The sequence below is a fragment of the Danio aesculapii genome, chromosome 17, assembly GCF_903798145.1.
Source record: "Danio aesculapii chromosome 17, fDanAes4.1, whole genome shotgun sequence".
In the NCBI taxonomy this organism is placed as follows: domain Eukaryota; kingdom Metazoa; phylum Chordata; class Actinopteri; order Cypriniformes; family Danionidae; genus Danio; species Danio aesculapii.
In genome coordinates this window covers 4307338-4329685 of record NC_079451.1, presented here as the reverse complement: position 1 = coordinate 4329685, position 22348 = coordinate 4307338, and the positions used below count along the sequence as shown (strand labels likewise).

General features: G+C 36.1%; 1 protein-coding gene across 1 annotated transcript; it reads right to left on the bottom strand.

Annotated features, from left to right (window-relative positions):
• Nucleotides 1–3518: 3518 nt before the first annotated feature.
• On the bottom strand, nucleotides 3519–19571 carry kcnk5a (potassium channel, subfamily K, member 5a). The gene is made up of 5 exons (XM_056477682.1): nucleotides 19116–19571; nucleotides 9825–9936; nucleotides 7367–7533; nucleotides 7111–7279; nucleotides 3519–4594 (listed from the first exon to the last, which is right to left on the bottom strand). The coding sequence occupies exons 1-5, from the start codon at nucleotides 19299–19301 to the stop codon at nucleotides 3687–3689; spliced, it is 1542 nt and encodes a 513-aa protein (XP_056333657.1). The 5' UTR covers nucleotides 19302–19571; the 3' UTR covers nucleotides 3519–3686.
• Nucleotides 19572–22348: the final 2777 nt, after the last annotated feature.

Here is a 22348-nt window from a genome sequence, read left to right as displayed (position 1 = left end):
GAAATCTCGACTCCATCAGAGTCTGCTTCGTCTATTTCCTGAAGCCAGTTGCGTGGAAAGGTTCTTCCTGCATGGCAGTGATGCGGAGGCTATCCTGATGTGCATTCTCAAAAACGTGAATAAGAAATTATTCTCCCTACTCGGAGTAAACAAATGCAAATGTGCCGGGGCTCACAGGTAATGGGTGGTTTAAACAACAAAAGCAGGAGGAGAATCAAGCTGAAGACCTGTGAAAATCTCAGCAAGGGTGAATAACACCTCGGAACTTGCACCAGAAAATAAAAAAGTTAGTAATTCTTGTGTTAGGCGGTTTACATGCTTGACTCCACTTCAAAAATGCGACAAAAATAAGAATACTTTGTGCCTTAATTTGATTTGTTTACAGTGGTCCTTTGCTATAACATGGTTCAACTTTCACTGCCTTGCATTTTCAGATTTTATTTTACTGCTATATGACATGCATATATTTTTTATTACAGTGCATTGTGTTCTGCATCCTGATTGGCTGTAGACCTTTGTCAATCAATCACCTCCGTGTCTTCTGTACAGTACAGAATGCGTTCAGCTTGCCAAATCAACATAAATCTTCAATCGCTAGCGTGTGAATTTCAACAAGGATGTGTAAAGGGTTGTAATGGTCCGCAGAAAGACCATTGTTAAGGGAATCGCACACCAGATATGATGCACAGTGCCATGCATTTTAGAATTGTAAACATAGGTTTATATCAGGGTTGCTGTCTGCGGTGCCTAGCTACGACTCAGGACAGTTCATATTTGTGATATGCCACAGAGCGCCATCTGAATAATTTCATTTTAAATAACATGCGAATGTGCACGCTTGGTGTGTGTTACTTCCAGTTGCCAAGTGCCCGACGCATCCCGCTTAAGAATGGGGTCTACTTTAGCCTTGTGGATCAGTGACTCCAGGAAAAAGAACATTACGCTGGATGACAACATTATCCACACAAAAGCTAAAAAACTTTATGAACCTTTTGCTCACAGCATGACATGAATGTTTGCGCCTGACAACAGGTTTTGATCTTTAGTTTCATCTACAGTTGAAGTCATAATTATTAGCCCCCCTGTTTATTTTTTCACCCAATTTCTGTTTTACTGAGAGATTTTGTTTATCAACATATTTCTAAACATAATAGTTTTAATAACTCATTTCTAATAACTGATTTATTTTATCTTTGCCATGATGACAGTAAATAATATTTTACTAGATATTTTTCAAGACACGTCTATACAGCTTAGTGACATTTAAAGGCTTAACTAAGCTTAACTAACTAGGCAGGATAAGGTAATTAGGCAGGTTATTGTATAACGATGGTTTGTTCTGTAGACTACTGAAATAAAAAATAGCTTAAAGGGGCTAATAATTTTGACTTTAAATGGTGTTTAAAAAATTTAAAACTGCTTTTATTCTAGCAGAAATAAAACAAATAAGACTTTCTCCAGAAAAAAAAAATATTATCAGACATACTGTGAAAATTTCCTTCCTCTGTTAAACACCATTTGGGAAATATTTAAAAAAAGAAAATAAATTCAAAGGGGGCTAATAATTCTGACTTCAACTGTGTAATAATGGACTTATTTTGCAGCGAAAGTTTGAACTTTGAGAGTTTAAAAAAAGAGCGGAAGTGTGAAAACGTTAATGCGTGTCTAGGAAAAGTATAAAGAGTGTAGTGAGGACATTTACAGCCTTAAAACATCTATAACAATTGTAAAAAAAAATAAAGCTGACTACTTTGCGGATTTCGCCTATTGCAGGTTAATTTTACAATGTAACTCTCGTGATTAATGGGGGACCACTGCACTATGATTATGACTTTAGTAAGATTAAGGTCATCAAAATGTCTGTTTACAAGGTAGAATCCTGATCAGGGTATTGTCTTAATTGTATTTAAATCTTATTGGTATTGGTGTCCATGTAAACGTACTAAACGAAAACATTGCATACATTCTAAAACTAAATTTTAGCTATATTGTAAAGGCTCAGCTCAAAGAGAGTCACGTGTGGATGGCATCTATGTAGAAAAACAATTTCAGCAATATTTCTTTCTATTTCAGGAATGTTGCTTTACTCTGAGCCCTTACGGTCATAAATTGAGTGATTGCCTTGGTAACTTCTGCCTTTGGCTTTCAATCCTGTGGGTTCTTAGATTACAGAAACTGGTGTTCTGTTCATTTGTGGGACTCAGGAGGGTTGCCAAGGAATTAACAGTGTCCGATCATCCTCCATTCATTAAGCTGAATTTATACTTTCGCCTGACGCCGCATTGTGCACCTCCGCTGACTGCGTGCGCACCTCGCGAAACGGACAAGGCTTTTATACTTGCCGCGTTCGCCGTTGGGATATTCTTTAAAACAACAGGGGGCGGTCAAAAGAAACTGACCATAAAGTCAGACGGATAAACAGAGAAGTAGGAAGTTTCTGGAACTACGTCATATCATTAAAGATTTTTAAACTAATTATTTTATAAATTATTTTAATGATTATAAAGATTTTTTGATAACCATTCAAGATTTTTTTTAAATCAAACTTTGATGCATCACTTGTTTTTCTTCATATCTCGGACAGTTCTACCTAATATAATTTATTAAAATATTAATGACAAGAGAACATGAGTTGCTCAACAAATATATAAATATATATATATTTATGGCAAGAATAAAAGCAAAAAAAAAGCACACTTATTAAAATACAGATGTTTTTTTTTTCAGATTTAGCCTGCTCCACAATTCACACATTACTGTCTGGTTAGTTTCTGTCCTACACTTATGCTAAAAAGGCAATCATGGTCCAACATTCTTGACCATCATCACCAATTAAGTCTAGAAAAACAGGGCATCAGTATATTGTAAACTGATAGGTTCAAATATTCCTTTTCAAATAAATAATTTGTTCCCTAATTATAGTTTTGTACCTATTAAATTGTTTTATATTCAAAATTGTAATATATACATCAGTGTAAAACCTATGAATGGTGGAAAAACATACTCTGTAATTGTACCTGGGTCTCCACATTTGCCATGGCCTCTTTTGGCTTAACAACCTAATCCCTCAGGTTTTTCCCAACTTTTTAACAAAAACTTTCCTTCCTTTCCCATGACTGTTGCAATTTCTAGCCAAGAATTATTGGTTATCTGGTTCTCTCTATGATCATGGATCATAAAAATGTCTGTACAAGCGTACCCGTTTTAGACAAAATCTCTTCAAAGTGGTTCATATTCAACTAAAATCAGTTGCGGCGCCGCACACACCGTTCACTCGAGTCTCAAAAAAAAAAACATTCGCTCTGTCGGCTGAAATCATGTCGCGCACACCCAAATCGAACCTCCGCAAACTACGCGATGACATCACATTTGCCGCGTGCACTCAAGCGAACTAGCGGACGCGTCCAGTATAAACCAGGCTTTAAAGCTACAATTACCTCTGACCCAAAAATGTACATTTTCCACAGGGTATAATAAATTATCTTATGGGTATGTTGACCTGAAACTTCATAGACACATTCTTGAGACAAAAAAATATTTATTTCACATCTTGTAAAAAGTCCAAAATTGGAGTCCTTTAATTTGTGGAAAACCAATTTTAGACTTTTGAGACTTAGTACATGACCACAGACTGCTTTATAAAATAATTTTCTATAATACTTTACAACATTTCAGAGTAATTTTAATTAAATGTCAGTGTTGTCCTCTTTGGAATACTCTTCCACCAGCTGCTCATAAGAATGTCCATGGTCTGACCCACATGTGGTGAAAACAGAGGTCTCAGATTCTGAGTCCTCTTCCTTTCTGAAATCCGTCTCATCTGATGGGAAGCTAGGCATAAAGTCATGTTCATCCTCCCGGTTATCGTTTAGAAAATTATCCTCATCAATGAAGGTTATGTTAGCATTAGAAAACATGTTGGTCTGGTAACCTTTGGAGTCCCATGTGATCTGACCATTTCTGCAGCCTTCAGATACAAGAGCTTTATGGCTCTCTCCTGCCTCCTTGTCCAGCTGATTCTCACACATTCTCATGCACTGTATGTCAGTATCTCCATCCTCTAGCTTCTCATTCATGAGAAGACATTCCTCTTGGCCAAAAAGATACCCCTTGGATTTTGAGAATGCTACAGCAACTCTATCACTGAAGCTATAATGGCGCTTCAGTCGAGGTGAGCCGTCTAGATTAACAATAGTATTTCCATTTATAGATAGAGCATCACTGCAGCTTTTTGAGCGTTTTGCGGCTACATTCTTCCTACTATTCATGGTGCCGACAGACTGATTTTCTCCTTTGTCAGCACCTATTTGCTTAATTAAGTCATTGTAACCTTCCTTTCTCTTGGACAGGAAGCTGAAGATGTTGACATCATTGGGAGTTGGGGGAAGGTTTAGTGTCTTATGACTTTCCCTGGGCTGTAACTCATCCAGTGAAAGTCTACGCCTTTTACGGTGCTTCTTTAGAGCTTTGTGAGCCTCCACAACCATACGCACCTTCCAATTGAAAAACAAAGACAGCCATGCCAGACCAAGATAAATCCACACCTCAACAAAGTAGCGATAGAGAGTGGGATATTCAGCATTTGGGTCAACACCTAAAATAAAACAAACAAATAATGAGAAAACTGTGTACACACATACCCTAATAGTATCTCTAGGGGCCCTAAGATTTGTCCTAACTCCTGATCTCCCACCTAAGCGGCACACCTGTAAGTAGCAATAGTACTTTTATTTTTAAATGACCTATAACATCGGGCAACACTCACTTTCCTTTGGCTTAAGCCTTTACTTGTAGGGGTTGCAGAATGAACCACCAACACAACTAAGGTCAATCATTAAAAAATAAAATAGTAAATATTAAATTTGCTGATGTTTAGTTAAAACTTTAGTTGCAAGAAATGTTGGTTATTTTCTATTGTAACAATAAATAATAATAATAATTTAGTGTTCTGCAAAAAAAAAAAAAAAAATAATAATAATTATATATATAATCATATATACCAAAATACATTTGAAAACAGATGGATGGAACCAGTTTCTCAAATTATTGATTATTAATATATAAATTTAGTGATAATTGACTTCATCACAAATATTAACATTAATATTGTATTAATATTTTGGTATTGATATTGATATTTTAGCCTCACTCGAGGGCATCAATTAATGTAGTGATAATTGAATTTATCACAAATATTAACATCAATATTTTGATATTAAAATTAATATTGATATTTTAACCCCACTCGAGGGCATCAATTAATGTAGTGATAATTGAATTTATCACAAATATTAACATCAATATTTTGATATTAAAATTAATATTGATATTTTAACCCCACTCGAGGGCATCAATTAATGTAGTGATAATTGAATTTATCACAAATATTAACATCAATATTTTGATATTAAAATTAATATTGATATTTTAGCCTCTCGTAGGGCACCAAATAATGTAGAAATAACAGATAAATAACTCATTTTAAATGGGGCTCCAGACAGCTTCGACTGTCAAAGCAATTAACAATAAAATATTGTTAATTGAATTATACAAATATAAAGTTGTTTATTATCCAGCCAAATCTGAAGGATTAGCGTGATATCGCTAACTTGTAGAGCCTCATATTATCAACACAAAAACAATAGTTTCAATAAAAAAAAGATTAATTTATTAACCAAAATACATCGAAGCAAAAATAACACACACTACTAATGAAAAATTAGCAAACTACTAACTAATAATCACAATCTGGCATCAGAAATAACTATAAACTAACCAACACAATCTCACGGCAATTCGTAACTTTTTGATTTAGTGGCTAATTCGTATGAATTCGTACAATCTAATTCGTATAATTTAGTACGATTTGCTCATCGCCCAATGACGGTTGGGTTTAGGGGTGGGGTTAGGTGCCACGCCTCCTTTTTAAAATCTTATAATTTCGTATACGACTGAACTCGTACTGAACTCTACGAATTCGTAGGAATAAGCAACTAAACTGACAAAATGTAAAATACATTTTCTCGTGAGATCAGGTTGAAACTAACACATACTTAATCAAAACAGAACTTAGATGAAGACGCTGAATGAAGCAATGAATTGCATTATTGGCAGTCTTGAAGAGAAATTGTGTTAGTTTCTCAGGACAATGGGGTCGATAGTAACTGAGCATTTGCTGGTTACAGTTAGCCTAACATACATAAGGTCAACCTGTTATGAACTGACCCTAAACTGGCTTCTACACAAGAAGCAATTACATAAGCAAAACCTAATGCCAATGTCAATAGAAAACGGTTTATTATGCTTTTAAATACGCTCCACTCAGTCGTGTGATCAACCCAACGATGCTGGATCCTTTCTACTTGATGTCTTGCATTGCTTGCAGTGGAATGAAATGTGTATTGTTCTTCAGCAGTGCAGTGTTCCTGAAGAAGTTCCTTACTTTTCAGGAACACTGCACTGCTAAGTTCCTAAAAGTAAGTTCCTTACGTTTATTTGGAGCTCGGTGAGTGTTTAGGCCCTGTGTGTCTATCTATCTATCTATCTATCTATCTATATATATATCTATATATATATCTATATATATATCTATATATCTATATATCTATATATCTATATATCTATATATATATATATATATATATATATATATATATATATACACATACACATATACATATATACACACACACACTTTTAAATTTTGCAGTTCGCTGTGTTGCAAAGTTTGGTGAACTCTGACCTGCGAAATCACATCACTTGACTGCGTGAGACCAATCGAGGACCAAAACATGACCTCTCTGGACAAAAATTTTAAATATGAACCAATCGCTCGCTTTTTTAAATGTCTAATCATCTTGTTTAGTCCCGCCCCTTTTCGCAGTGTAGTACGACAGAATTTCGCAAGCTCAAACTCTACTGTGACTGCGGCATTACTGGTTGAATGTGTAATCAATGAATATTGGCCACCAGACTGGTCAAATTTCTCCATGAAACCTCCAATACTACATTGGCCAGTGTTTCAGTTTCATTGTGCAACCCCTGTATGTCATCTGCTTAACTGTAAATGAGATGCATGATGATAAGCAGCTAAAAATCTTAGATACCTACCTGCTACAAGATCACCGAAACCAATAGTTGTCAAAGTGACGAAAGAAAAATACAAGCCCTCGACATAGGTCCAGCCTTCCTGAGTCATGAAAACAAATGGAGGAATCACCAAATGGATCAGCACACCCCATAACAGAAAGACAGCTGTACAGGTGAGCTGTGTTTTCCGCTTTAACAAGTAAAAAAAAAACAAACAAATGAGTCAATTATCAACAACAATATTAAAAGATCTGCAAAATGCTATTTTATTCCTCACCAATGTTACTCCTTTCATAGTAAGAAACCGTCCAAGGTGTTTAGCTCTTCCACCAAAAAACTTTCCAAGTTCACTGATCCAAGTGAAACACAGTGGCACTCCAAAGAGACCATAAAATATACAGAAAACCCTCCCTGAAGGTGTTTTTGGGGCAATATTTCCATAACCTGTAGAAATAAACAATTATTTTTCATGAAAACTGATTCACTTAACAGCAAGTCAAGCCATCTTTATTTGTATGGTGCTTTTACAATGTAGGATGTGTCAAAGCAGTTAACAGATTAAGAAAAAAGAATACAAAGACAAAACAATATTTTAGATTAAGGAATTTCCAGCAAATCACGCATGGAGCAGAATTGTAATACAATAGCCGCGTTTCCACTATCGTGCCTCAAGCGAGCGAGCCAGGGCGAGCCAAGGCCAGTCGCGTTTCCACTATCACTTCCGGGGCGTAAACGGGCCAAAGCGGGGCTTCCTTGGGGCCAGCGCCCGGCCTTTTTCGGCCCGCCGAATACCTTGGGCCAAGGAGGGCCAACTGGGGCTTCGGGGCGGGGTTACGTACAAAGGCGGAGTTTTCCTGTCAGGTAAAGAGGAGACAAGATGCTTTCTTCCCTTACATTTGTTTTGCTATCGCGCTTGATCAACTCACTAAGAAGAAGAAAAAATGGATAGCTCGGCTGCTCTTTTGCGCCTTGCAGCCAAAATCTGTGTTGGAAGTAAATACCGCCGAACTCGAATGTCCTTATCCAGGGATCGCTGTCTGGCCTTACACCAACAGACCACAAACAGTAAAAAAGCAATCGCTTCGGTGTTCTCCATCTTCCAGCTCTCGTAGTGATGCCAGGTTGTGTTTGTGGTTATAATTTGAGTTTTTTGTTCCCGCTGAAGTGGGCGGGTTGTGTGACGGGTTGTGTGACGTTTGATTCGGGGGATGTTCTGGGGGCGGTGTTTGCGTGACGCGCTGCGAGCAACTAGCCTGACAGTGGAAACACGACATGATTTCGGCCTCATTTCTCAACCTCCCGGGCTATTGGCCCGGCCTGGCCCGATTAAAGCCCTGGCTCGCACTGGCCCGATAGTGGAAATGCGGCTAATGAAGGTGTAGTTCTAGTAAAATGTTAACCAATTTATATAATAAGAGTTTCAGTTGAGTTTAAATGGGTTTTTGAAAATGACCTTTCATGTAGTGTGTAACACAGCACTATGTGATGTGAAATATCCAGCTAAGGCTTAAATCTGAAAGTGCACAGTGTTTAAAACTATTGATTCATTTATAAGAGTCGACTCATAGTGCTTCAAATGAACCGTCTTGATAACGAGTCTTTCACAAGTTCACACTTGCAATAGTTTCAGAATAAAGCGTATTTGGCGTGCTGTCCGGGAAGAGGGCTCTGAGCTCGGGGAAGACACCCAAACTCGAGTTATTCCTCTTATCAGGAAACAGAGATGAATTGGGATTCAAGCGAAGTATCTAGCCCGGTCTTAAAACGCTCCCCCCGGGATTGTAATGCTTAAGAGGTGAGGTGACAGGGTGGTGGAGGGATGCTAAAGTCGTAAGATGCTGCAGCTAAGACAGCTTTGGTATATATAGGGGTTTGGTCAAGAACTGATTGGATAATAGAATAATTGTCAATGACGTATTTGATACTGAAACTTCTGCGCGTGCTCCTCCCGAAATTTGTTTATAAAACATCACTTAGCCGTTTTAGTGTGACGTCGATATGAAACTTAAGCCCCGCCCAATTGTTGCGTGCACAAACCCGCAAAAATTGAAACCTGCAGCCCCGCCCACAAACAGTAGCAAAGAAAAAGAGGAAGACAAACACTGTAGCAGATCCCGGTTGAATCAAGTCGTGAAGATGCTGTGCTCAGCTGGATATTAATGAAAGTGTGAGGGGAAAGTTGGTGTTATTTTCTCTACCCAAAGATGATAGTTCAAATTACGGGAGTTTTCCGGGATAAAAAACAAAACGTAAGGGTGCCGGGAGATGGGTCTGAAATACGGGAGACTCCCGTGAAAACAGGAGTGTTGGCAGGTGTCCTCACACATACACCATGCATTCGGACTACTTAAATATTGTTGATAACCTGTGGTGGGCATTTCACTCTGTCTCACGTTGAACCCTGTCGACCAATCGCAACAGACTGTCATCAGTCCAATCAGCGCAGATTAGCTTCGTGCTAAGGAGGGGTTTGGGAACAAATTAATCGCTGAGTGATTCATATGGGAGTCTCTGGGATAATTAGGTAAAAATAAATACATATTATAAGACAATGAAAGTGTTTTTGGACCTTGCATACATATCAGCCTGTTGTTGGAGACACTTAAAACCAAAACATGACCATTTTAATGTATAATAGGGGCTCCTTAATAACTAAGCTATTGCAATTAAGCAGAATTTTACAACATGGGCTACAAGTATTTCTTGAAGTCTTGATTATTTTTCATGATTCTTACCTATTGTTGTGATCACTGTGGCTGCAAAGATGACAGCATTGGGCCAGTTCCAGTTGTTAAAGGTTTTATCGCCTGTGATGGTGATGCCTTGTCCTGCAGCATCGGACACCACCTATTTTCAAAATTAAGCAAGCTGATGACAACAGACACACACCTAAAGTTTGCATGAGATCTTACAATATCTCTTACATTGGTTAATGCTGTAATGAAATGTTAATTGAGTGAAATGCTATACGAGTTCTGAGTTATTAAAAGCTTTCTGAAGCAAAATCGTACATGTGTAAGACAAATATATAAGGAATAATTAAAGACAAGCTGTTGAATTATTAGAAAGATTCACACACACTATGACACAAAATGTACTAATTCAATGAACTAAAGTCAATTGTTCTGCTTGTACTACAGTCACCACACCTAAAGTCACCGTTTAGATGTTGTGTAGTATTAGTTTCTTACACAAATCATCCCAAACCTTCTGTTTTGTTCAGATTTATAACAGATGTAGGCTGTGAAATAAGTGATAATTTACATAAGTCCAGTTATCACAGCATAAAGCTTGACAACCTTATCAGCAGCCCAACTTCTAGGCCTAATGTATAAGACTGAAGGAATTTGAGCTTTAATGCTACTTGCCACACAACAAAACAGTAAGACCCCAAAAATAATCTGTTCTGTAATAATTTGCAAGCTCTTTAATGAAAGCTTGCCTAAAGAAGTACGTTTTGTGCATTTATATAGCACATTTATTGTGTATGGCCATAGAGCCAAAGCACTTTAGAATCTTGAAAACCACCACCAGTGTGCAGCATCCACCTGGATGATGTGATGGCAGCCATAGGACAACAACGTCAGCGTGCTCACCACACACCAGCTATAGGGGGGAGTGGAGAGATAGTGATAGAACCAATTCGGTGAATGGAGATGATTGGGAGGCATGATGAGTACGGGACGATGGCGGAATTTGGCAAGGACACCGCACAGAATCAGTACCTGAGGTGATCATTGTCGTAGTAGTATATGCTGATGTTCAGCTGCTAGAAATAGAAACCATTTCTAAAATAGTAATTTAAGGTGACTGTTGCCTTTTACATTGGAAAAGACTCCTTTTATCGTGAATAGTGAGGACACATTATGGTAGTCAAGCACGCTCGCTCATGTTAATGTCATCAATCTGGCAACCTGTGTTTGAGTGGAATCACACAAGCAGTGGCTCGGGTGAAGTTTTTTTTTTTTGGACTCCAATACCTAGTTCAACCACTGAGTGTCAATCTGACCCACTGCACCTTTAAACTAAAGTTGTTTTTAAAGAAAGAACCTGTTACCAGTACTTTCCTCTCCATTTTTTTTCACTTGGTAAAGAAACCAAAGGAATATAAAATGGGTTAGTTGCATGAATATACATACTTTTAAAAACGGTTCCCAATTCTCGAGGACCCACACTCACATGTACATTTAGAAAGCTGATGATCTAAATCCATTGTGTTGTACAAGATATACAGGGTGATATGTGCATGGTCGTGGGTCCCCAAAGTCATTACACTGTAGAATTATCTGTGGACATTCTAACAGGCAAGACTGATTATTTCCTGATATAATTAAGAAGTTTTATGATCTGGATAGATGGATAAAAATAAACTAATCCCTGATAGATGACCCTGCCAAATCACAGAGATGATGATTTTGCATGGGACTATTATTACTATTATAAAAAATATGGCAGGTCAATTGTAGGGAGATATTCTACATTACAAATTACATAAGGGGCATGAGATTAAAAACCAGAGAAGTATTGCAATTATTACAAATAACTACACCGATTTTCGTAAACTTCTTTTAGTACAATGTTTCCCAAAACACACAAATAAACTTCGAAACACAGAGAAGCAATACACTGAATCTTGTTTACACAACTCCAAGAGGAGCTTACAAGGTGTAAATACTAAGTGTAAGAAAAAAAAAGGATGCATCGCAATTCTAACATATCTGGATCAATTCTGAAGAGTTCAGAATCAATTCTCAATTCAAATTAAACCGCGTCAATGTGGGCCTATGTGAGCACAAGCTTTAAACAGAATCAGGTGCGGATATTAGCACAGAATTTGCATCATTTGGACAGATAGATAATTACAGGTGCGGTGCTTCTGATCCATTGTGTGGCTGGCTTCAGTACGCTATTTAAACTTTGTTCCCCACCCGAATGTAAACCATCATAGATGCAGTGCATACTGCACTACTCATCCAGTGTGCCACCAGCTGTAGAATAACTAAAGGGGGTAGATGACTCACTTCATTATGAGTGAAGGCTCACAGGTTGTGTTTTGTAAATGCGGGATGTTCATGAATGTGTTCAAGACCTACCGTACAGTGTTGCTAACTAAGCATTATTATGTTGGAAATCTTGCTTTAAGCTGAATGCTAGTATTTTTAAAGTAAAATTATATTTACTGCCATCATGCTAAAAACTAAATAAATTAGTTATTATAAATTAGATATTAAAACTGTTGTTTAAAATGTGTTGAAAACAGCACTTTTAATGAAATATTAGAAAAAATTATTTCACAAGAGAGATAATAATTTGACTACAACTGTACATTTTATTTCATTTCATGAATCTATGGAATATGCTTGTTCTAACATTCATAGCTTGTATGTCCTGAATTTATAATAATAAAATAAATGTTTTTTTAAGATGACAGTATTGTCATACAGAGATTCCAATCATTAAACAAGCATAGACTTAACTTACATTCTGGTTGTAAATGTGTTAATATGCAGCTGAAGAAATGAAAAAAGTTAAGAATCAATTTACAATCAGCTCATGACACTCAGAAACGAATCTTGAGGTCCTTAAAAATTGGTTCTTTGTTTTAAAAGTTTCTACAACAAACACAGATGTTTTTAATCCAAACTCACTTCATAACTTCAGTTGAATATTTGAAAGATAATAAATGAGGCACACAATGTACGCATATATATATATATATATATATATATATATATATATATATATATATATATATATATATATATATATATATGTGTGTGGAAAAAAAGTGTAGTTACCAATGTCCTGTTACACATTTGTACTTACACATACCTTTCAGTAGGTTGTTACATGCCAGTAATTACACCACTATAACACATGAAGATACTTTGTACCAATGTGTAATTGCAGTATACTGTGTATATACTTTTTACATATCTAGCAGTTACCATATAAGTTCATGGGTATAAGGGGAAAAATAAAATGGGATCTTTAAACTCAAAAAGTTTCTTCATTCTGTTTTGGAAAATAGCTTTTAAGTGCACATTAAACAGTTTTGCCTACTTTATCAGCTGGCGAATGCACTTCAGTTCATGCAATAAATTATATAATCTGGTCATAGCAGTTGGGTAGAGTGTTACTGGATTTACACAATAAAGATTGCTATATTTTGTCTATTTGCTATCCTTTCATATCTAAGGCAAAACGAACAGTTAAATTGATCATTAATCACTTAAACAAGTTATTTATCTGCAGTTTCTTCTGTCCCCTTTTACAAAATAAGCATCACACCTGCACAGCATTGTGAATTACAACAAAATGCATTCCTTGCCAACACCTTAATCAACAAGAATAACCTGTTCGACTTCAACTGAACAACTTTACACATGGCACTTATTGCTTTCAAGACATTGCCTTTCAGATTCATACAAAGATTACAATCCAAATGCTGTACCCTGAGCATAGATGGTAGTTAATAATTTAACAAAGAAGTACTGTTAAAGTGTCACTGACTTAGACACTAACATTATGAGACAATAACAAGACAAATATTAACTTAAAATCTTAAAGGAACACACCACTTTTTTTAAAAAATAGGCTAATTTTACGAATCCTGACCCCTTGAGTTAAACAGTAGAGTTTAACCATTTTGAAAATCCATTCAGTCAATCTCTGGGTCTGGCAGGGCAGATATAGCTTAGCTTAAAATAAATCATTGTTTCCAATTAGGCCATTAGGACCTCACTTTAATAAAATGACCAGAGGGTTTCAATAATTTTTACATTTTATGTTTGACTCCTCAGTAGTTATATTGTGTACTAAGACCAATAGAAAATGACAAGTTCTAGTTTCTAATCTCATATTGCTAAATGCTGTGAATGGGGAAATTATGACAAGAGTAAGATCCAAATGCAGTTTATTGAACAGTCTCATAGTGAAATAGACAGGGTTGAACCGGAGCATAAACAAAAGAGGTAATCAAAGTGCCTGTATAACAGGCGTATGGTCAAGACAGGCGGCAAATAAATCAAAAACAACGGTTCAAGGCTCAATGCCAAGGCAGACGATTTGAAATGCAGCAAAAGCTAACAAGATTCAGCAACAGGTGAAAGTGACAAGTGTATTTATTGTCCAGGTTATCAGTGAATGTCCTTCAGCTGTGAATAATCAGAGTGATGTTGAAATCGGTGTGTGGATGCAGGTAATGATGGTATTTAGTCCCAGAGGATGATGCAGAAAATAGGTGCAAACCCATTGAAAATCCCAACACTAAAAGCTATACTCTCATTCTGGTGTAATAATCAAGAAATTTTGCTCACGTACAAAGCCTGGCTGCTTTTAGAGGGCCCCTTGAAATCATGGAGCTGTTGCGCTCCATCAGATAGCTAACACAACAAATTTGGGATGATCTGTGACCTGTTTCAGTAAAGAGGTTCAACCAACTCTGAGTTTAAACTTGAACTCTGAGTTGACTTACAGAGAAATTAAAAACTCAGAGTTTTCGGTATCAGAATAGCTGATCTGAGTTAGGTTAATTAACTTTGAGTAGACTAAAGCTGCGGTCACACTTGACATTTCTTCCCATAGACTTCAAGTCATACGCACGCGAATGCGTCAGACCGGAAATGCAGGGTCATGCATCAAGTTTCGCATGTTGCTGCGGTGCAAAGTTCAAGCTTGGTGAACTCTAACCTGCGAAATCGCATCACTTGACTGCGTGAGATCAATCGAGGATCAAAATAAGACCTCTCTGGACAGGAATTAAAAACATTCAGCAATCGCTCACTTTAATAATGTCTAATCATCTTGTTTAATCCCGCCCCTTTTCGCAGCGCCGCACGACAGAATTTCGCACACACAAAGCCCAGTGTGACCGTAGCCTAACTCAGAGTTAAGCGCGCATACCGTGGCTATAAAAAGGCATTATCAATGGAGCGCATATATTATGAGTCCCCATGGCAACATCTGAAAAGAAGAGCTTATTAATGAGCTATGATGTGGTCCGGCGGCAAGCAATCAGAATGAAGAAGTCCACCTCTTGAGAGGAGTTCAGAGAACACAGACCTGTGAACTTTGGTTACGACCACAGTTGTTCCCAAGGGTTTTATTATTACGGTCGCCGGATTTTCAATTATTTACAATGTTTTCTAACAGGAACATGCATTAAATAAGTTACTGATGTGCTTTAATGTTGTAACGTTATATATTTATCTTTAAAAAAGCGGGAATCCCATGCGACAGTACAAGACAGTGTTGCTGCTTCAGAATATTTCAGACATATGGACAGATTGGATAATTAAGTGGAGCAAAGCCACACCACATGCAACTTGATCTTCCATTGTTAAATGAATTTGATAAGAAATGCGCAACATTTTCACGATAGAAAGCGTGTTTTATGCAGGAATGTAACTGATATGCTGCAACGGCCCCTTTAAATACGAGATCAATGTAGCGAATTTTGATGCTCTCGCCGCCGGAGCTAAAGGCTGACAGCGTTGTCGCCAGGGCGGCCAGAGCAACCTTGGACGCTCTCACCGCTTTCGGTGTGAACGCACAGTGAGAACATAAAAGCACGCAAGTGCTGAAGTAAAATCAATTATCTCATAATCTTTAAAATAATGAAATGCATTAAAATGTTTGAGTCGTAGAGTCATGTTTTTATAAAGTCATGTATTTTGAGTCAAGTATTTTATTAATGGATCATTTATTACTGTAATACTCTATTAAGAGTATGACAAGGCAGCACTTGTGTTGACTTTCATATATGCGATAGCATATAATATTTTCGTCTATTACATATTTTTTTGCATTATGTTTTTTCTTTTGTATGTTTATAGTTTATATATAAAATTAATGCCTCCGTTTAGTTTGCAGTGATCATTATGAAAGGATCATTATGCTTATTTCTCAGTATATAGTTTGATTCGTGACATTAAATTATGTATTTGACAAATGAATCATTTATAAAGGTCTAATAAAACCTGTAACTCTCTAAATGGAAAAGGTTGGTTTCTTGGTTGCATACATCAAGTCATACTATATCTGTTTTGTTCAAGAGACGCACTACCATGCTCTATTACATGGGTCTCAAACTCAATTCCTGGAGGGCTGCTGCGCTGCACAGTTTTGCTCCAACTCTAATCAAACACAGCTGATCCAAATGATCAAGTTGTTCAAGAGTCTCAACACCTTGATTAGCTGTATCAGCTGTGTTTAATTAGGGTTGGAGTAAAACTGTGCAGCGCAGCAGCCCTCCAGGAATTGAGTTTGAGACCCATGTAATAGAGCATGGTAGTGCGTCTCGTGTCCTCTATGGTTCTATGAGGCTCTCTCAAGTTTGTTTGTGTTTATTTTTTTGTTTTGGTTCAAGCAATGCATAATTAAATATTTCTAACAACAATAATAATTATAACATAATATCATTGTAGTTGATCCAGGCATGGTTCGTCAGTAAATTCCTTTATTATTAGGACCAGAATTAGAATTCAGTTCTAGTCATAACCACTAAGAAAAAAAACTACTTTTCATTTTCCATTAGTCTTAGTACAAATGATGTAACAACAGAAGACTCAAGCTTAAATTTGAAAATTATTGAAACTCCTCGGTCATTATATAGCCAAATGCAAATCTTCTAATCTGATTCAATGATTTATGCTAAGCTAAACTAGTGCTGCCACCAGACCAGGAAATCGGCTGAATGAGAATTTTTTTTTTTTAAATGTTTACAACTCAGCGTAAATAAATAAGCAATTTTTCCTCATCCATCTCAAAAACAGTAAATGATTTTTAAGAAAGAGTTGTTGTTTTTTTTAAGTAATTATTCAAACATTAGGCCCGCAGCTTCATAAATCATCAAAATGCAACTTTAAAATGAAACTCATGAGAATACAAAGCTACCAAGTTCTTGTATGCATGTACATATACATTTAAGCCAATAAACAACTCTACAAACTCGTCTGCTACTTCATATAAACTATGTGGCTTTTTTAATATTAACTGTTTTAGGGCTGCACAATATTGGGGGAAAAAAACTGGCTATATGCATTGCGATATGAGTATAATTTCAAAAAAGATGACCTAAATAACTCTACTTATAAAGAATTCATACATCTGCTTAAAACATAATAAACAATTTGCAAGTATAAGTGAATAAAATGGTTAAAAATCAATTATTTTTTTGTTTTATGGTTTCTGTGGAGCCACAGAACATAAATTCAACATTATTGAAAATAGCATTGTATCGTCTTCATTGTATAAATAATTAGATGCAATTTAATCATTGTTAAATTGAATTTCTTGGTTTGAAATTACTTGATATCTTAGTCACTGTTTCTTAAAACACATCGAAAGAAAATCTTAGGGTTCAAATTTGCGATGACTCCACAAATCATGTTCTGAAACGTGGTTCCTGGTCTTTATAATCCCAACTCATCATTGCAGATCCTGCGATGTGACTATTTCAGATGCGCACGTTGCGATATCAATGCTAAATTGATATATTGTGCAGCCCTAAAGTGTTTGTTATTTGCATGCTGTAACAATATTACCCTGGGGTTGCAGGTGTATTAAAGGTGCAGTTGTATTAAATGTGCAAGACAATTTCCTGAGCTGACTGGCAAGCTAAAATGTCACATTAGACTAGGTGTTCCTGAAGAGCTACCTACCTGCAGAGTTTTGCTCCAACCCTGATCAAACACACTTGTCTGTAATTATAAAGTGCTGCCTCATGTCCTAAATAATTTGTTCAGGTGAGTTTGATCAGGGTTGGAGCTGAACTCTTCAGATAGGTGGATCAATGGGTGAGCCCCACAAGATCCCTCATGCTTTGAAAATAAAGATACGATAAAAATAAATGTGACCACACTAGTATTAATCACTCATATATTACTTTGATGGAAAGGGGCAGGAGAAACAACTTGCTTATAATTGAGGGAAAGTTGGTTTTATATTCACACATTCAGAGTTTCTCCATAAAAATATAATTTCAGAAAAGTATTCTATGCATATGATAAATAGTGAAATCATATTAGCAGCCAATGACTATCAAAAGTACAACATTGTTCACAGTGAAATAAATAGTGCTAATGTTGTTCTCAAGTCATACTTGCATGTGATTTCAGACCGAATATTCAAAGTACCATGGTAAACCACGGAGCATCTCACAAGTTGTCACTGAACCAATGTGCAAATATAAACCCAACTTTACCTCAATGTGTTTATGTACATGCTTTTTTCGTTATTTATTTTATTTTTCCCCGTTTCTAAATACAAGCAACTGAATCATACTATTCACTAGATAATCATTATGAATAAACACATGTGGCAAACTCGTTACTGCATCTTACTACCATAATCCCAAAACATTAATATCACAAAAAATGATGTTTTGATCCCTGAATAATCACTTTAACACGAACAATTTTGTATTGAGGTAAAGTTAGATTTATATTCGCACATTCATTCATTTAACGGCCCCATACTACTTTGAATATTCGGTCCGAATTAGCATGCAAGTACTACTTCAAAACATTAGCACTATTTAATTCCCCGTGAACAATGTTGTACTTTGATAGTCATTGACTACTAATATGATTTCCCTATTAAGAATTTGCAAATAATGCTTTTCTGAAATTTCATTTTTAAGGATAATGTCTAAATGTGCGAATATAAAACCAACTTTACCTCTATCAATGTTTTAAATGTTTATCAAAATGTCATAATTCTTCAAATTTGACGTTTTAACACCACTACAAAGCAAGATAGCTGGAGTGCAAACCTTTTCAATAGTTTATTAATAAATAAAATGAAACTTCTTAAAAGAGCAAGTGCGAGTAGAGCAATGAACGAACACCCAGTTCAAGTAGTATCGTTCCAGCTGACTCATAAAAAAATCTTCCTCCATTTCCTCCTACAGGCTACCTGAATCTTCAAAGTCCATAATGACATATGGTTATAGGATTCCAGCAGGATAACGAGTTTCAACAGTTAATTTAACTTAACTGATGCATTCAAACTGGACTTCTTACCTCTAGAATGTAGTCCAGGTCAGCCTTGGTAAGGCATGGGTATTGTTTCAATATGTTCTCCTTTTCGGCTTTATATTTCCTCACGGCGATCTCCCAGTTCGGTTCTTCGATGACTTGGAATATTGCTGCCCCAATCGACAGGTAGAAAATAATAGCCGAAGTCAGAAGAGGTCCCTTGTCCACCATAATGAACACGAGCAAAGTGGAGTCACTCTTAAAAACAAATTAAGAGCGCGCACATTTTCAGTAATTCAGGCAAGCTCAAACTCGTCCTTACATATTCCTAAATAAAAATACGGCACACTCTTGTTTTACATAAACGCGACGGTGTAATACAAATAGTTGTGAACTGTGTGAAACTGCCCACTCAGCAAATTAAACGCATTTCTTAAATGTTTGCCGTCCACGTGCGCCAGTCGCAGTGATAACGCTGCGCTCCGATGAAACTTGTCTCATCTGTTGTTCAACAAACCACGAGAAAAGGAAGTTGGCCAAGATCCACCCACTAAAGACACCCTTCTCCTTCAGACTTACATTACAACTTTTTGCTTAGTTTCAATTTCACATTCTTCTTAAGGCTTTCATCCCAACATTTCGATAGATAGATAGATAGATAGATAGATAGATAGATAGATAGATAGATAGATAGATAGATAGATAGATAGATAGATAGATAGATAGATAGATAGAATTACAGTGTATTATTTCAACAACAGTGTCAAAGCTTTGGAAAATCATCTGTTTGCTTCCCAATGATTGATAGATAGATAGATAGATAGATAGATAGATAGATAGATAGATAGATAGATAGATAGATAGATAGATAGATAGATAGATAGATAGATAGATATGGTAATACAACAATAGTATTATAATATAGTAATATAAAAATACCATACACATAATTATCTTGTAGTTTAGTCTATATATTTCAGTTTCCTATGTATGCTATAGCATCCATTAACAGTGTATTCTAAATACTATACTATAAAGTACTGTTTGGAAATAACACATTTAAAATCAGTGTAAATGTGTCATAATTAAATACGATACACCAAATGGACTAATTTGTATCTACTAAGATTTATTTGAATTGATAAAAGTTTATTTACTTGAAAAAAAACTTTTATTATTTGATTAATAAAAAATTATACTTAGACTAAAAATAATCAAGTTTCATTCAATTGATTCAGGGGTGTTAGGTTAAACATTAAGTAAATTTGACATGATATTGATAAGTTAATCGTACCTGATATACGATTTACTTGCAATTTGTATGTGCAAATTGTTACAAGGATTTTTTCAAAGTAAATCTTAAGAGTTTTTTTTTTATTTCAGTAAGTAAAGCTTACTTGGGATATGAAAAAAATCCATATATTTTATAAATATATGTGCTTTTTCCAGTAATACTTTTTTCATATTCATAATAATTCATATTATTTAGTTCCTTACATCAGTAATCCCTCAACCCTGTTACACAAATCATTATCACATCATGAACATGTGACATCATACAAGTCTTTTGAACAACATCGTGAACAGACACGGGTACTTTTATACCACCTACTTTTATAATTATAGTGTATTAATATTGTGAAATTCCAGTTGTCCACCTTAACAACTCAACCCCACAACATCAAATAAAGATAGAAAATCATATCTTGTGAAAAATAATTTTGTCCTTTCAACAATATAACAGATTTCTTCATATCATGCATGTCATGTGCTCTCCTGACCACAAATTTTACAGAAGTGGCCAATTCGCACAAAACATAACACCATCTCACTTAGCCCATTACTTTTTTGATTGTAACTGGGTTGTGAGGCTTTGATGGGGTCGTGTTTCTGAGTGGAATGTACTAGTTCTGAAGTTATGCAGTAAGTAGTTTATTTGAATTATTATATTTGATAGTCTGTTATACAATGTATACAGCCTGTGTCATAGTAGACATGGGTCGGTTTAAGACTCTGACGGTATGATAACCTTGGATAAAAATATCACAGTATTGTGATCACTGATCTAAAATAGATTCTTTTTAAATGTCTGGGTAAAAAAACAACCCCAGCCCCCCCCCCTAAAACAATATGTTTTATTTTTTTTAAAGATTTCAAATATTTCGGAGCAATAAACATGTCAGGTTAAATGATGAAAATGAATTACTGACTTCTGCTGTCTTCATTAGTTTCAAAAACACTGATTTCTTTACAATTTAAAATGACATTTTTGGATATTTTTTCTGCTGGCGATACTGTTGTGCTAAAAAAAAAAAAGTAAATAAAAAATCTTACACACGCCTAAGGAACGGTATTACAGAAAATCTTGGCGGTTTTAAAACCTTGACTTTTCCAAACCGTGGTATACCTGCTCCAGAGCAAGTTATCTTTGAGAGTAAGTGAGAGTGTAAGTTAGTATGGTTACTTACTAGCAAAGTTACCTGTTTTTGGAACCGAAAGCCGAGGTTATCCACTTACTTACTCTTAAATTTACTTGAGTATGTCACACAATCTGCTTTCAAGAGTTTACACTTAGCTGATGATTGATTATAAAGCTTGTTTGGCATGCTGTCCCGGGAGAGAGCCCCAAGGTAGGTAGATCTCGAGAACTCCCCTGCTGTAGTAGCTAATGAACAGATAGTGATTGCTTTTAAGAGATATCTACTTACTAGGTGCATGTGGTGTCGATTTGGATTAGTCAGTTAACTTAAGTTGCATGTTTTCGATGGGAGGAAACCGGGGAAACCAACGTGAGCACGGGCAGAACGTGTAAACTCCGCAGAGAAACATCGGCTGGCTTGGTAAGGACTAGAACCAGTGACGTTCTTGCTGTGAAGCAACAGTGCTAGCTACTTGGCCATAATGCCACCCATATAGGGAAGGAGGAGGAGTAGGGGTGGAAGGTGGATTCTTTAAAACGAAGATGGCTGTTATATAGAACTTAAGGTGTTTATAGTGGCTTAGCAATCATCTGATTGGTGAATCATAAATTGAATAATGCTGGACTGGCTGCAAGCAATCATAAGCACGTGATCCTCTCGAAATTAGTGTATAAATAAACTTCACTTCTTGAAAACCCTGGAAATTAGCAAGGATGGACCTGTAAACACAGGACATACCATGCCAGGAAAGACTACTGAGGGCAACATTAGCATCCACCCATCTGGAGTAGGTAAGAAAAAAAAACACAACATGAGCCTTTAAAGGGCGCCATTTTAACCATTTTTCAAGATTTAATA

What these genes read in the sequence shown, in the direction of transcription:
- kcnk5a (XM_056477682.1), bottom strand. Translation starts at nt 19,301, where the DNA reads ATGGTGGACAAGGGACCTCTTCTGACTTCGGCTATTATTTTCTACCTG. An exon ending in ACCTGGACTACATTCTAGAG is followed by an intron (nt 9,937 to 19,115) that starts GTAAGAAGTCCA and finishes TTTTGAAAATAG; the next exon opens with GTGGTGTCCGATGCTGCAGG. An exon ending in TTTCGGTGATCTTGTAGCAG is followed by an intron (nt 4,595 to 7,110) that starts GTAGGTATCTAA and finishes GTTTTATTTTAG; the next exon opens with GTGTTGACCCAAATGCTGAA.